Here is a 15,421-nt window from a genome sequence, read left to right on the forward strand (position 1 = left end):
ATTAATAGATTTTAAGAAAGGATGTTCAAGTAAATAATAGTTAAATTGTCTATCCAAACAAAATCTCTATTTAAAGGGAAATTCTTAAAATGATGGACTAAAAAAAGTATAAATAATAGTTGACTTTAGTTTAAAATTTTATCTTTTTAAAATTCAGATAAAACTATTTTTCTTATTTAGCTGAACTTGGCTTATTTCTCAAATTCATTGCATCTAACACAGGTTCATTCTCTTTAATAAAATTATAAACCTTTTGAATTCTATGGTATTTTTTCTTTGTCTTTTTCTAAAGAAAAAATTGAAGCTTTTGTGATTGAGAACCCCATCCGTCTTTGTCAAGGTGGTACACTAGATTTCACAATTACATTACACTATCACTGAAGTTAAGTTAGAGGTGTAAATTAGTTTTTTAACTAAAATTTAATATCAAAATTTAGATCCATGTATGAATAGGAAATTATATTGTATTTCCTATATATATAAAATTTTAAAATGATTGTTTGTAGCATTTTATTTTTTCCACCTATAGCTAGCATTGCAATTTTTTTTCCAAATTTTAATTAATGAAGGTAAGATTGGGTTGAGGGCTAGTATCAGGTGGCCATGTGGTATTAATTATAAAACAATCGCAATTAAAACTAAGGCAATAAGGAAAAGTAAACCAACAACATTTATATCAAAAAAGAAAAAAAGAAAAATTGAACTTATTAACACAGCGACAATTTAATTTGTTTCCATTTCCAATATAACGGAAATACGAAATACGACGTCGTATCCTATCAACTTCAAAGTAGTTCAGTTATCTACCACTTCCCCATTACGATCAACAACTCCGATGGCTACGAATTCGGATGAGAAATTTTCCCCGGCGGCGAGGTTAGCCCTGCAAATGGGGCAGGTGGCGCAAGAGGCCAGCCAAGCGTCGATGCAAGGGGGATGAAAAACGTGACCACATTTAGGCAACAAACGTAGGGTTTCGTAGTGTTGGAACTCAGCCAAGCAAACTGCACATTCCAAGGACCACTTCCCCATTTTCATTTCCTTTATTGCGGAGTGGGCCACCAAAGGAAACGCCAGAATCTCAGCCGGTTTCAAACCGTGAGATGGCCCAAACCGGTCCAGGCGACCGAGGGACCGAAGGACAGCGTCTGAGGCCGCGTTCAACTCCAAAAAGTGGCGGATGTAAACGGAGAAAAAGAGGACGATGAAGAAAATGAAGAGAAGAAGGAGAATGGCGACGGTTATGGGGCGGCTTAATTTCAAATAGCGAAGGTGGGAGTGGGAGACGTTGGAGGGGGATTGTTGGGCTTGGACGGTGAGGGTGAGGGTGAAGAAGAATGCGTGTAAGAGAATTATTATTAGTAAAGAAAGCGAGTGAAAATTGGGAGTACTAAAACTAAAAGGGAGCTTCATAATAATAATAATAATAATAATAATAATAATAATAATAATAATAATAATAATAATAATAATAAATGGTTAGGTTAAAGTATAAGCAAATTTAGGTTTTGTAGAAGGGGGCCATGCAAGTGGAAGGGTAGAGGCAGGTGGGGTGTGGCACGTGTGTCGTAACGGTAGTGGTGGCACGTGACAAACGATGCCCCAAACCATCAACAAACTGACTTCTGTGGGCTGTGCCTCTTAACCTTCAATTATACCTCCATCCATCCATCTATCCATCCATCTATCCATCCATCCCCTTTCTTTATTCTATTTTAAACCCTTTTTTCTTTTTTCCCTTATCAATAACATAGTCATCTAATACCACCAATCAACTTACTATTTACTTCTCATACTAACATAACTTTATGGTTAATGATAATTCTCCGTTACTACAAACCATTATATATATATATATGTTAGAAAATATGACATGGTGGTGACTTCGTATGTTTTTAGACATATATTCATATCCACAAGTTTTAAACTTTTAGGCCATGTTTATCCATCCATAATAAACATTGGGGTGATCATAATAAAATTTCATTGATAGGTCAATCGTATGTAAAAGACAACAATCGTAAATTTAATTAGATTACTTTTGATCGTTTTTATTTAAGACTCTATATGAAGTCTGTCAAATTTATAGTTACCGTTATGGTTAACCACAATAGTAACAATAACAATAATTGTCTTAAGATAATAACCATAACCATAACGGTAGATACAATCGGATTGAACATCCTTCTTTTATTAATTGGATTACAACTTTTATTTACATATTTGAATATGGGCTTATACAAATATATAAGACAAGTAAACATCAAACATACATACATACACAGGACCTACCTTCTAAATTATCATTAATTCATTGTCCACAACACACAACCCCTAACGTAAGAAGAGTGGGAAACGATTGGGAGAGGAGGATCTCAGCTGTTTGTGTTTGTGGAAGATGATGGGCTGACTTGGGTGTACAAGCCCATAATTTCAGCCGGCCCATTTATAGGCCCTTTTGTACATTGACAAGACCGTTGATTCGTTGTAATCTATTTAAAACTCAACGGAGGAAAATAAACGATTTTTTTTAATACTTTTAATTAAATTTTTACCAATTTAAAATTAAGATTTCGATTATGTGTGTATATATATATATATATATATTTTCTTTTGGAAAAGACAGTCCTTATCGGTAATTTCATACATATCCAACCTTGTCTGCCATTGCACTACCAAATTGTTTAACATTTGTCGTTTTCTCATTAAAACGTCCTTACTTTTTTACAACATTATAGATTACAATATGTAAAAGATTTCAATCATATGAAATTTAATTATTTTTAATCAAGAAAATTACTTTATAAACTATATCAACTTATATGACATTAAAATCAATACTTTTTTAGCCATGGATCCACAAGAAGTTGAATTATCCAAAAGTAAAATCCTAAAAATGGAGGAGTTATTTGCAATTAACGGAGAAATTTATTTGGTAGGGTGGGTGATGAAAAATTTAACCGATGATAATCTTCCATCCCACCATACAATAATGAAAACAAACTTAGAAAGACAAGAAGAAAATATAAAATAAGAAAAAAAAAAAGGGAATTGAAAACGTTTTATATTTGAAGAGAATAAAAATGTATGTGGAAAATGAAGAAGAGAAAATGGGTATTGGAGTTGGCAACATGAATTCCCAAAGTGAGATGGCGCACTGAGTTTTGTCTTAGGCCACGAACTCGCACCCTCTATTTCGTCCCTTTCTCTACCAAAAAGTTCCCATTTTATATTGCAAGAACGCATCATTCAATAATATATATATATTCTTCTTTTTTGTATGTTGGGAAGAAAGTAAACACAAAAGAAAAAAGTTACTTCCTGTTTCAAATCACTATTATTCCCCAAAATATCATAAAGTTCATAACACAAATTACTCAAACCAATTTTCAATATAACCATGCAGATGTTATGAAAATTCACACAAACACAAAAATAATTCATTATTAACTGTGTAGTAACTATGTCCTAGTTTATTATTAGAAAAAAAAAATATATTGATATCATATATATCTTATGTGTATAAATTTTTTAAGAAAAGGTAGTGAATCTAATATTGGAAATTTTTGATTTGTCAAAGTGATGGATTTACAAAAACTTGCAACGAAACTTACTCCGAACAAACACGTCATCTGTCATATTATTTTTTCTTCTATTTTTTCGTTTAAAAATACTATCATTTTATTCTCTTATATTTCACCACAAGAAATTCTAGATGTCTCAATGCAGCTTTAAACCATCGAGAGATAGGACATCTCCTGATGCAAAAATTGAAGCATCTAGGAGATATAGTATCTCCCAACACATCAAAATAGCGTCGGTTGTTAGTCAACATCTTCCAACACCACGTTGTGTAGGCCTCGAGAGATAAGACTCTGTACATAAAGTGTCGGGAGTTATATATATGATCATGGCGTCGAGAGTTGTAATTATCTCCTGATGCATTTCACCCTACCATGGTCTTGTTGGACATTCATGCATCAAGAAGATCGGTTTCGACGCTTTTTCGTATTTCTTCCGACAAATTTGTGCGTCGAGAGATTCCCTTTTCTTGCAGTGATTCTATTAATGATTCTATTTGTTTTAAACCAAGACAATTCTTTTAGTTTCTCTCATTTCTCCAACAAATACACGTATGAATTGATTGTTGTGTTAATTTTGGGTTTTGATTAAGGCATTGCACTCAAACCCTACCAGGAGTTTGCTGCTTCTAGACTCCAATAACTCATTGCTTGATCAACGGTACTCTATATTTGACCACTCAAAACACTAGATACTAGATTTAAGACGTATATAGAGAGATGCATCAAAGGAAACCTGACATAACATGCCGTAGGCTGTTGATATGGAAGAGGATAAGAGAATGGCGTTAAGAAAAAAGGGAGGATATTTGAGATTGATAATGGAGAAAGGAGAAAAAGAAAAGGGGGGGAAAAGGGATAAAGGTGAAAGAAAGGAAAGGAAAGGAAAGGGGATTTGAATTATGTTGCTCCCTGGCAGAAGGCTTTTGCCTTCAAGTCCCTCCAAAAATACTCTCTGTCTTTCATTTCTTTATTTCCATATAACAACAAAGCAAGAAAATCTAGTGCTTCCTATGTGGGTGTCTCCTCAGACCCACATTTTCTGTTTCTTTCTTCTTCCTTTTTTTTTTTTTTTTTTCCTTTTCTCTTTTTGGTTTTTACATACTTTTATTTTATTCTATTTTTATAATAATAATAAAGTAGGCTAGGACTTGTCACTCATAATTGATATATAAAAGAGTAGTTGAATTGTTGTATTTTAATTTGGAATTGTATGGCTCACATATATCAATGTCTTCCAAATTCCTAATCATTACATGATAACCTTCTTTTCTTCTTCTTTGTACGGAATTCTCATCCCTACGCAATTTTCTCCTCTTTTTTTTTTTTTTTTATATCTTTTATTTTTAATGGAGATGGGAGGAATCTCATAGTAGATCTTTGATGGAAACAATATCACAAATTTAGGCTGTATTTTGTAGTTTATCTTGTTATATAATATAAAAAAATTGGGTTTGGTTTTGGTTTTGGTTTTGTTCCCAACCCTTTTCACTTTTTTTTTTGTTTGTTAGTTTCTTTTGAATTATACTTTAATCAATATGGTCCGTCCCATTACTTATTATACTTTCTATTTATCTTAGTTTTTGTAAGAATACACGTTATTGAAATTTAATCCAAATTTAAAATTAATGGAATAATTAATTTGACCAACAAAAGAAGGTAAGATAATATAGAAATGAAATTTGGAGGAAGTGAATATAATTTTTTTAAAACAAAATTAATTTGTAAATAGGACCTATATGAATATACTATTTTTAGTTAGAACTTAACATTTTTCTTTTTCTCAAATTCAATCGCATAGAGTAATCTCAGTTATATTTTATTAAAATCATTGTTTTCTTGGAAGAATTACATCATTGAAAAGAAAAAAAAATACACAAGTATAAAAATATATAATTGCTAGATAGAATTAGGAACACGAATAACTTCAATTTTTGTTTACCCCATGTTGAAGAAAAGTTTAGGGAAAATGATAATAAAATAATCATGAGATTTAGAAAGAAAAAAAAAAAGTCAAAAGAAATGATGATGTTTTTATGGTTATAGTCTAGAGACATATTTATCCAGTTGAGACAAAATATGAGATCATGTATATATATCCATTTGATATTACTTTCATATCGTTTTGGACAACCAATGAAAATAGAGTAATTGAGTAATTAAATTAAATCAAATGACAACCTTTCATTCTTAAAATGTGGCATCGGCCGATTAAGGTTCTAACGTGGGTTCATGAAGACCATTAAATTTTTTCATCCTTCGAAACTGAACTTAACCTAAATGGAAGAAAATGCATCGTAATTAAACTCCTCAAAAGAATACTATCTCTAAAATCATTGTACCCCTTCGATTAAGGTAAGAGGTTTATGTGAAGTGTTCAAGAGTATTCTTTTAAATAACCTACAACTGCAAAGAACCAGGTAAGTTTAATTTTAAACAAAATATTTCTTATATATAAAGAGGAAGGAGAGAAAAAAAGTACTTTTTGTGACCAAAAATTTAGAGGTCGAGGCACTAATCCTTGGATTTTGCAAAAAAGGTGGATGTGAACGTGGGGGCATCAATTTCCAATTTGAGATAAAAGTTATTAAATCCAAATTGAAAGCCCTAAACCCAATTCTCTTTCGCTATATAAATATTTATTCAAACCCTCACTCCCACACACTATACCCCTCAATAACTTTATACATCAATTTAATTAAGTAAATCTTTCTTCAAATATATATGGCCACTTACCCCGCCGTCAACGTCGCTGCCGTAGACTGCCAGAAACAAGTCCGTTCATGGCAGCTCTTCCGATCTCTAATCGAATTCCTCATCCCCACTTGTAACTGCGCCTTCACCGAAGATCAAGAACAACAACAACCCATGTATTATTCCTCAAAACCCATCTTCCCGACGCCCTCCACCGCCAATTCCGTCACCGGCACCATTTTCGGTTACCGTAGAGGAAAAGTCAACTTCTGTATCCAAACAAGTTCCAGCTCAACCAACCCAATTCTCCTCCTCGAATTGGCGGTCCCCACTGCAATCCTCGCCCGGGAAATGAGAGGCGGCGTCCTCAGAATCGCCCTTGAATCTGCCACGGCGGCGAATTCTGAGGGGAGATCGGTTCTGTCGTCGCCAGCGTGGAGTATGTATTTCAACGGAAGGAAAGTTGGGTACGGATTGAGACGAGGGGCATCGGCGGCGGAGGTGGAGACGCTGCGGCGGTTGGGGAGGGTGGCGGAAGGGGCGGGAGTTATTGAAGGTGAAGATGATTATTTGATGTATTTGAGAGGGAATTTTGATAGAGTTTGTGGAGCGTCGGGAGATTCTGAATCTTTCCATTTGAGAGATCCAAATGGAAGCATTGGTCAAGAGCTCAGTATTTTCTTTTTCCGATCCAAATAAATAAATTAATTTTCTCTCTTTTTTCTTTTCTCCTCTTTTTTGTTTGAGCTGTGTTTTTTTTGGGAAGGGCTTTTTCAGCTTTTTGGGCTGCTGCTTATATTGGCCCTGTGTTTCCTTATCACCAGCTTCGAATTGTCGTTTGATGAACATTATAACATATAAATTTGTGTATCTAATTATGTATGTTTTGTGATGTTAATATGAATTCATAATGTGCGATTTGCTACTCCCTTCACTTCCTCTCCTACTTTCTCGAGTTGGGTTTTCTATATATCGTACTGTAGTTTAATTTGAATTTCATACTTATATGATTTAATTTATTTAGAGTTTAGAATGGGACCAAAATTTTACTGTTATTCGTAATTAGATAGAGGAGATAAATAAGTATATAAGTGATGAGGAATTGAACTTAAGAGTAACATACTGGTGCGAGTTTGGGGAATAATGTTTTATATCAATATCTAAACTTTTTATATAAAGTTTGATTAAACCTACTTTTCTAGTCGAAGCATTTGATTAGTTTCTAATGTTTCATATTAAAATATTAATATTTTAAAAGGTTCAATTAGAAGTTTGGGAGTTGTATTTGTTTAGTCCTATATTTTTGAACCAGAACTTTATATATTAAAAAAGCACTTTAGTTCTTGTATTTTAATAAATAATAATTAAGTTTTCCAATGTTTTTTTTAAAGAACATAAGTCTTTCTTTGTTAACTTTGTGGTTTGTTTAATCCATCATGCATGTCACTAAGCTTTGATATATATTGTGCCTAAAATCATTATTTTGCTGTTTAATTTTACATAATACAAATATCAGATACATAAATATGAAATTGATGGAGTTCACAATACACCCATCATATACTAAACTTTCTTAAGACTACTATGTTAATTGTAATTGTATATTTACATGCAATGTTGAAAGTTTGAAGGTATACACATTTATATTAGAAATTAACTTGATTTAGGTTAATTAATAACATAAGTTTACATGGCCTCTTATACAGAATATTCCATTCGTTTTCACTCTGCCTATATATACACTACCCTCATAGCCTCATCAACTATATATGCATGGGGCTTTGCTTTTGAGTTGGAGTTGTAATATAACTGTGTGAGGTAAAGGTAGACTTCAAATATACAATGTGAAGCAATTGAATACATATATTCAACCACACTAAGACTAGGCTTAATGTTTAATTATCAAGACCGAGCTGTAGATAGGTAGGGACAAGTGGGAGGTTGATTAAAATTAGTCACCATCCATCTAGCTGGTTTTTGTTATTACCTACCTCATTTATTTCTAATTTCAACCCTACTTTCTAAAAACAATTACATTTTGCAGGAGTTAGTTGTTATATTTTTCCATTCCAAATAGGGATTCCATACAAACTTTAATATTCTTTCACCATCATTACAATCGAAACTTGAAAAACTTAATTTAAAAAAGAAACACTACGAATAGGGTTCATATTGCTCCAACTCAAAAATATGATTAATTCATTTTAAAGATTGACTCGTTGGAAAATTTCTGCATATAAACTTATTTTTCAACGTCCTTAGCTTGAAGCATTTCAATAATGATTCCTCTTACATTAAACGATCATTACCACAAATGATGTGTTGGTAACTTCTAAATTGATCATGGAAACCGTAAAAAGAAATGAATATACTCACAGACATGTCATTTAGTTGAACCTCTTTCTACAACATGCCTAGATTGTTATGCTTTTCTGTTGGGTTGATTTGTGAAATAGTATATAAAGAAGTTATTCAAATTTCAAATCACCTAGTCTCAAATCATTAATCGATGGTAGATCTAAAAATTCAATTTTATTACTACACTAGCTACTATTTTTGGGATTGTTTCAATTACCACTACCCTAGCTATTATTTTTGGTATTCTTTCAGTTATGTACATATTACATATAATGTCGAGCACCTCGAATCTATATTAAATATGTAAGGTTCTAGACCTAGAATTCAAAATTCAAATTTTGTAATCGATGAGTACTCCAACGTTCTCTTACAATCTAACAATGTATCATTACTTGTCTTAAACATACGTTATAACAAGAAGGAAGGTTATATGATACGTGATGGGCTAAAACTAACGAATGATATAGGAATAATAATGATAATAATAAACAATAAAATAGTGGTAAAGAAGAAAAGAAAAACGAGGGTTGAGTTAAGGGAAAGTTAAAACGTCATGTCGTAATGAAGAGGTGCATGCATGAATTGAAATGAATAGAATAGGTTTTCCTTAGATTGCGACTGATTTTGGCCGCCTATGTCAACCCGACACGACACACCACCAATTAACCTAATCTTTCACTACTGAACTTCATAAAACGATGGCGTTTGATGCCTTTTTTTTTTTTTTCCATTTTAATTTTTTTAAGAAAAGGACTAAACCGTAGGGCCCCGTAACCCAAAATGGGGTATGTGATAGCATGAGCTGTTTCCGATTCCTTCTGTCTTCGCATTACAAAATTCCAGACATGAGGCCTTTCTCTCTCTCTCTCTCTCTCTCTCTCTCTCTCTCTCTCTCTCATGTTCCACAATCAAACGTGGAAAGTTTCTTTCTTTTTAATTTCTTATATTCCATCTCCTTTTTTTTTTCTTTTCTTTTACAAGTTCGATCTATTTTCTTTTTTCTGAAAAAAAAAAGGAAAAGAAATGAGTGAAATTTGTTGAGACTAAAGTTTGTGTTTGAATTTGTGATTTTCTGATAATGAAATGCGACAAAGATTTTTTTTTTTTATTATTATTATTTTGAAGAGTTGTAGACATGTGGGGTTTCATAACGACGAAGTTATCAAAATTAATACTAATAATCTTTTCCTTTTAATCTAATTTTTCATGAAGTAATATTTAAACTATTAAATATTGATTTGTTGGTCAATGTACTTCAGCTTGTAACCGTGCATGCAATTTACTAGAATCATTTTACTTAATAAAAATGAAAACTTATATATATATATATATATATATATATATATATATATATATATATATATATATATATATATATATATATATATATTATACATATTGAAGTTGACTAAAATTATTTCGAAACAAGTGTTCGGTTGTATTCAATGAGAATAATATTTTAATTGATGTGGAACTCACATAGAATGTGTATATATATAAAGAAACTACTTTACTTTTATAAAAAGTGTTTGGAACCTACCAAAAAGATAGATTGTATTTTCTTAATTTTGGTGAATATAAAAATGCCATATTATAAATAAATTAGTAGAAATTATTCTCTATCTTTTGGTGAGTTTGAACTTCCATACACTGAGAAACACTCTTCAATTTTTAATAAACCAGTCGATAGAGATTCGTAGGAGAATTCTTTGAAAAGTAACCACGATGAGTCTATCTATGAGAAATGCAAAGGTAACTTTTTGATCTCGGACTTTGCCGACCAAAAAAAGAAAGCTAATTTCTTAAAAATGTTAATGGTACTACGAACCGAATAATATTGATTAACTTTGACAATTAAGTAATGAAAATTTAAATCTTCGATCTTACGAGAGGGTAATATGTCAATTATTGATGAGTTACTTGCTTGATAGCAAATCTATATTAGTGACATATCAAATATGTCATCCGAGAATCAGGGGCAGAAGATTTGTACTTTATCGATTCTTGTTTTTATTCCAAAGTTTTATCACCAACAGGAGATGAAGTGAAGGCCCATTTTCATATTCATATATGAATCAGAAAGAAATAAAAAGAAAAAGGAGGGGGAAAAGGAATTCATTGTTACAATATTAAATCAATGGATTACATGGGAAAAGAAGAAGAAAAAAAGAAAATTTTAAAGCAAACAAAAAGGAAAAACTTAAATGTTCCTCCTGGAAAAAAGAAAAGAGATGAATAGTAATGTGTGATCCTGAAGACCGCAACACTTCAACTCAATGGTTTATTCAAAGCAAAAGCAGGAGGTGAGGGAACCAGCCACATGCTAATGCAACCAACAAGTAACAGTTGAAAATAACCCTGCTGGGTGAATCACCTGCACCATTTAGACATATTACATGATTGATGTAACTCAAAAGCACCAAAATACAGGACGTGGAACAGTATCAAGCGACCGATATAACACAGGTGTGTTTATTTGTCAATCGAAGTTGAAACACAGATTCTTGGTTATCACCTACCAAATTGAAGGTAATTGTTCTTGATGTTCCATTCAAAATCCCAGTGCTTCCTGTCATTCTTGAGGGTCCAATAAGTCCATCCAAAAGAAGCTGCATTATAAACCTCTAGCTGGGCCCTTCCAAAGTTTTGATAATCAGCCTGAGACGCATTTGTCACATTCCACTCATTCGACCATTCTCCTGTTAATCAAACTCTTCTCACAAATCACTATTCATAATATACTCTCGTACCTTAAACAGTTTAAAGGCCCATTTGAATTGTTTCTAAGTACTTAGAATGCCGATCTAAACAAACGCTAAATTTGACAACATTGGAACTAAAGGAAAATTATGACACATTAAGGGAAAATGTAATATACAAAGAAAAAAACAAAATAAGATTGTGAAACACTAAAAATAGTTTCATTTGGATTAAATCTTGAAGTTGATATCAGAAACTATTAGAGATTAAAGAGACTGAGGTCTGAGGATTACCAACGAAGACGAGGGGACCGTTTGCACTGTTCAAGGCCTGTATTTGGGTTTGCCTGTTTTTGTATATGACTTCTATGTTTTCCGAGGGGCTCAAGTGATCAAAGAAAGGATCAAAGAGATTGTAGTAATGCAAATCCACCACTAAATTATGAGATCCTATGTTAGCCTGATAAAGTTCCATAGGATCTGCTTTGCCAATTCGTTGGCAAATTATTACATAAGCTGTTGAAGAATATTTACGGACTATATCGTATCCTTGTTTGTAATATGATACCACGGTGTCAAATGGAACTAAATCGGCTGACGGTTCATTTAAGAGTTCAATTCCAAGCAAGGCTGGATGTTTTCCATACCTGAAAAGAAAAGAAAGAAAGTCTTCTTAATTATGTAGGGGAGAGCCATACCAATGTCGAACTATGTTGAATTTACAGCAGACCTTTGCAATAGTCATTCAAAAGAACTTTGCTCGCCACAAAGGCATGACGTGGAGGAGAAACATCTCATACAAATTGGAGGTATGCAGAACAAAATGAGTAGATAGATTGTACCAAGGATCAGTGTATCAAAGAATTCAAAATCCGACAGAAAAATACCTTGAAGCTAAGAAGTCTATTACATCCAATGTTTTGGAAATGTAGGCAGGAGAATTGGGCCATCCTATTGTACCGTCATTACTCGAGCTATGTTCCATCCCATTTTGGGAGCCAGGAGCAGCATGAAGGTCAATTATGCACATTAGGTTATAGGCTCTGCACCGCAGGTTTCAGGCAGCACAATTAAGTAGAGAATGTGAATCTGAAAAATAAACAGTCTGAAAATAGTAATTGGAAAACAAAACCTACTGTGCCCATGAGAATGCATTGTCTAGCGCTTCCAAAGATCCACCAATAAATGGTGCAGGAGGATCAGGATCAAAAGCAATCCACCAACCAACAGGAATTCTCACTGTGTTTATTCCATGTCTGTACAAAAATTTGAAGTCGTCTACAGTGACGAAATTGTTTCTATGTCTCTGCAGTTACATCAACGAGAAGGAAAGACCATATATTGGAATCAATATATGGGAATGATAGTATGAATAAGTTTATAATGATCAGGAATATTCCCAGCAGCTTATATTATGTATGGTCAAATATTTTTTTTGATACATACTGTTCGCAGATTGTCATGTTATTACTGCCGAAATCATAATTCCTAAAAGAAAATAAAATATTGACGCACCTTAATAAGATAAACAATAGAATTTACCTGAAGAACACGAGTTGCCTCATCCTTTCCATAGCCATTTGCAAGTTGGTAATCTCCATGCAGGTTGTTTGAAACAATCATTTCAAAGGTGGCAGCATTGTCATCCCATCCTGGCTTCCCTGGATAGTCAGCTGTCAGCTGATTTGTTATCATAGCCTAAAAGTAGAGCATTTGCCATCCGGTTGAACTATTAGAATGTCAATTATGCTACAAGCAGCCAATTAGGCAAGATGTAAAATGCTAAACTATAAAGTAAAATTATTGAAAGTGCAGAAGATCTTTTCATTAGTGGTGAAAGCTGAGCGGCTGGTTATAAAGCCTTGCTAGTTGTTTCACTCTTCACTACTTTTGCAATTCTTCTACTCTGAAAATCATGAAAATCACGCAAAGGTCTACAAAGAAAGTACAATAGACAAGTTCATACTTGAACCTAAACCAAAGTGATTATATGAAAAATGATACCTGTAGATAAGCTCCATTCTTAAGTTTTAGGTGCACTCTATTGCTGTTCCTTTCAACAACAAAAGTTGCAGCGTTCCTAGGCGATTGAGCTGCTGCAGAGCATTCCAGCCCATCACATGTTAGAAACTGCCCAAGGGAAGTACGGAACTGAAATTCTGATGCAGAGATTCTCCATAACTGCAAGAAAGAAAAGAGGGGTAACATTTGCCAATCGCGAAGGAGAAGAAATTTCTTGTATTGAACAAACATAGTTTGGTTCAGGTTTTGTTAAATTGATTCCGAGTAAAAAAAAAAAAAAAAAAAACTTTTAAGCATCTTAAACATAGAAGTCAGGAAATTGGTTGTTGAATATTGAAGATTAAAAGTAACAGGCAAAGTGGTTGAATGCACAAATTCCATTGCATCCATAACAAGCTTTTCTACCTCCATTTATGGTACTCTCTGCCACAGGCTCTAGGAAATGATTCAGTTAAATGAATGCTGAAATCAATAAATATTACTTCTCACCAATCTAAAATCAAGGTTTGACCAAAAGACATGTCACATTATCCATCATTCAGTAAACATCATCAACAACAGAAACTTCTTAGAATCAAAATTTGAAACTTCTCAAAATATTTAGGGATTAAATAGGTACACCTACAACTAGAATTATCAAGAAAAATATGAACAATTAGCCATATATTAATCAGCTATAACTAACAAATAATGTGATCCTCTTGTCAAATACTAATATTGAGTTTGTATTAAAATAGACGGCAGTAGAAAGAACAATTTGATTGAGCATCTGACCCTGAAAGTTTCCCATGAAGATGCAACATCTCTACTGACTGTAACACCTGTGCCTCCTCCATTCTCAGCGCTAACAAACTTCTGCAATGTTAACGACCTCAATTGAACCAGGGCTCCATCCTGTATAATACAACGAGCATATCAACTGAGCTATCTTAAAACATGGATCGTATCCAAGGATGAAACAGAACAAAAGACAACCAAAAAGAAAATAAAACCCACCAGCATATCCCCATTGGGAATGCCTTCAAAAAGTGAAGGCTTAATCCAACCTTCAATAACCAACCACCCTCCCAAGTTTACTCCCCTGACTTTATCATCTCCAAGAATTCCCTCCACTTGAATCAAGATAAAATGATGAATACCAATGTTAAAGTACTGAGCAGAAACTGGATAGAGAAAAACCAATTGGGACCTACCTGAATATGCTTTAGAGAAGACAAGACAACAGCAGAGGAAAAACCCAAACACCCATTTGGTGAAAACAAGTTCCATTAAGCAATGCCAGCAAAGACAACATCAGAAACCGAAAAATACAGTGACCATTTGGAAGAGATTAGTAGGGGAGTGAAGAATACGCAGCAAAGAATGAAGGGGTTGCTCCGATCCAAAGCAGCATTTGAGTAGGAGAATCTTATCGATTCTTTCCGTATCTCTCAGATAATACCAAATTGAGATGGGGGAACTAGCATATAGACCGAAATGGGTTCGGCAATCTCATTAAATTAAATTAATGGTTAGACAATATCTTGTGAATGATGAAGATGGAAACAGAAGCAAAGCCATTAAAATAAAAGAGGAAGAAAAGAACAATTTTTTAAGAGTAAAAAGATATGGAAAAGGGTATCAGTAGAAATCGTAAAAGTGAAAGATTGGATGTTGTTGTGGTCATGGGGGTTAAGATTTTCTTTCAATTTTTAACTAATGGGATTGAAGAAAGGCGAGTGTTTTGGCCCAGATTCCATAGTCATCTTCTTGTCAAATAAAAATAGTTCTTTTCACTTTTCTCTCGCCTTTCTAGTTCTTGCGTTTTACTGTTACATTGTACTGTCACCAATGAACTTCTCTGCTGGGAGAGATGAAATTAAAGTTTTAAAAGTTTTTATCTATAATCACTTTTTTGTTATGGTTAAGAATAGATCAACTTAACCATCATTTCCATTTTTGTTTTTATTTTTTAAATATAAGGATTGAATTCTTAATCAAATTTTTTTAAAAAAATAAACTAACTTAAAAGAATAGTATTTAGAGACTTAATTTTAAAATATAAAGAGAATTGTATATTAAAATAAT

At 33.1% G+C, this 15,421-nt stretch overlaps 2 protein-coding genes across 3 annotated transcripts; one reads left to right on the top strand and one right to left on the bottom strand.

The window, feature by feature from the left end:
* Window positions 1–6,180: 6,180 nt before the first annotated feature.
* Window positions 6,181–7,200, top strand: LOC103484947 (protein MIZU-KUSSEI 1). Its single transcript, XM_008442346.3, has one exon. The coding sequence runs from the start codon at window positions 6,306–6,308 to the stop codon at window positions 6,972–6,974; it is 669 nt and encodes a 222-aa protein (XP_008440568.2). The 5' UTR covers window positions 6,181–6,305; the 3' UTR covers window positions 6,975–7,200.
* A 3,473-nt stretch (window positions 7,201–10,673) lies between these two features.
* On the bottom strand, window positions 10,674–15,062 carry LOC103484948 (probable glucan 1,3-beta-glucosidase A). 2 transcript variants are annotated; one of them, XM_008442347.3, is made up of 10 exons: window positions 14,548–15,062; window positions 14,351–14,466; window positions 14,129–14,248; window positions 13,337–13,513; window positions 12,875–13,030; window positions 12,469–12,638; window positions 12,220–12,375; window positions 11,627–11,979; window positions 11,153–11,332; window positions 10,674–11,007 (listed from the first exon to the last, which is right to left on the bottom strand). In XM_008442347.3, exons 1-10 carry the CDS (start codon window positions 14,621–14,623, stop codon window positions 10,919–10,921), a joined length of 1,593 nt encoding a protein of 530 aa, XP_008440569.2. In that variant the 5' UTR covers window positions 14,624–15,062; the 3' UTR covers window positions 10,674–10,918. The 2 variants fall into 2 exon arrangements, with proteins under 2 accessions (XP_008440569.2, XP_050944810.1); XM_051088853.1 differs by lacking the exon at window positions 10,674–11,007 and having other exon boundaries at window positions 11,202–11,346; window positions 14,548–14,987.
* Window positions 15,063–15,421: the final 359 nt, after the last annotated feature.

This window comes from Cucumis melo, chromosome 8 (genome assembly GCF_025177605.1).
Source record: "Cucumis melo cultivar AY chromosome 8, USDA_Cmelo_AY_1.0, whole genome shotgun sequence".
Classification (NCBI taxonomy): domain Eukaryota; kingdom Viridiplantae; phylum Streptophyta; class Magnoliopsida; order Cucurbitales; family Cucurbitaceae; genus Cucumis; species Cucumis melo.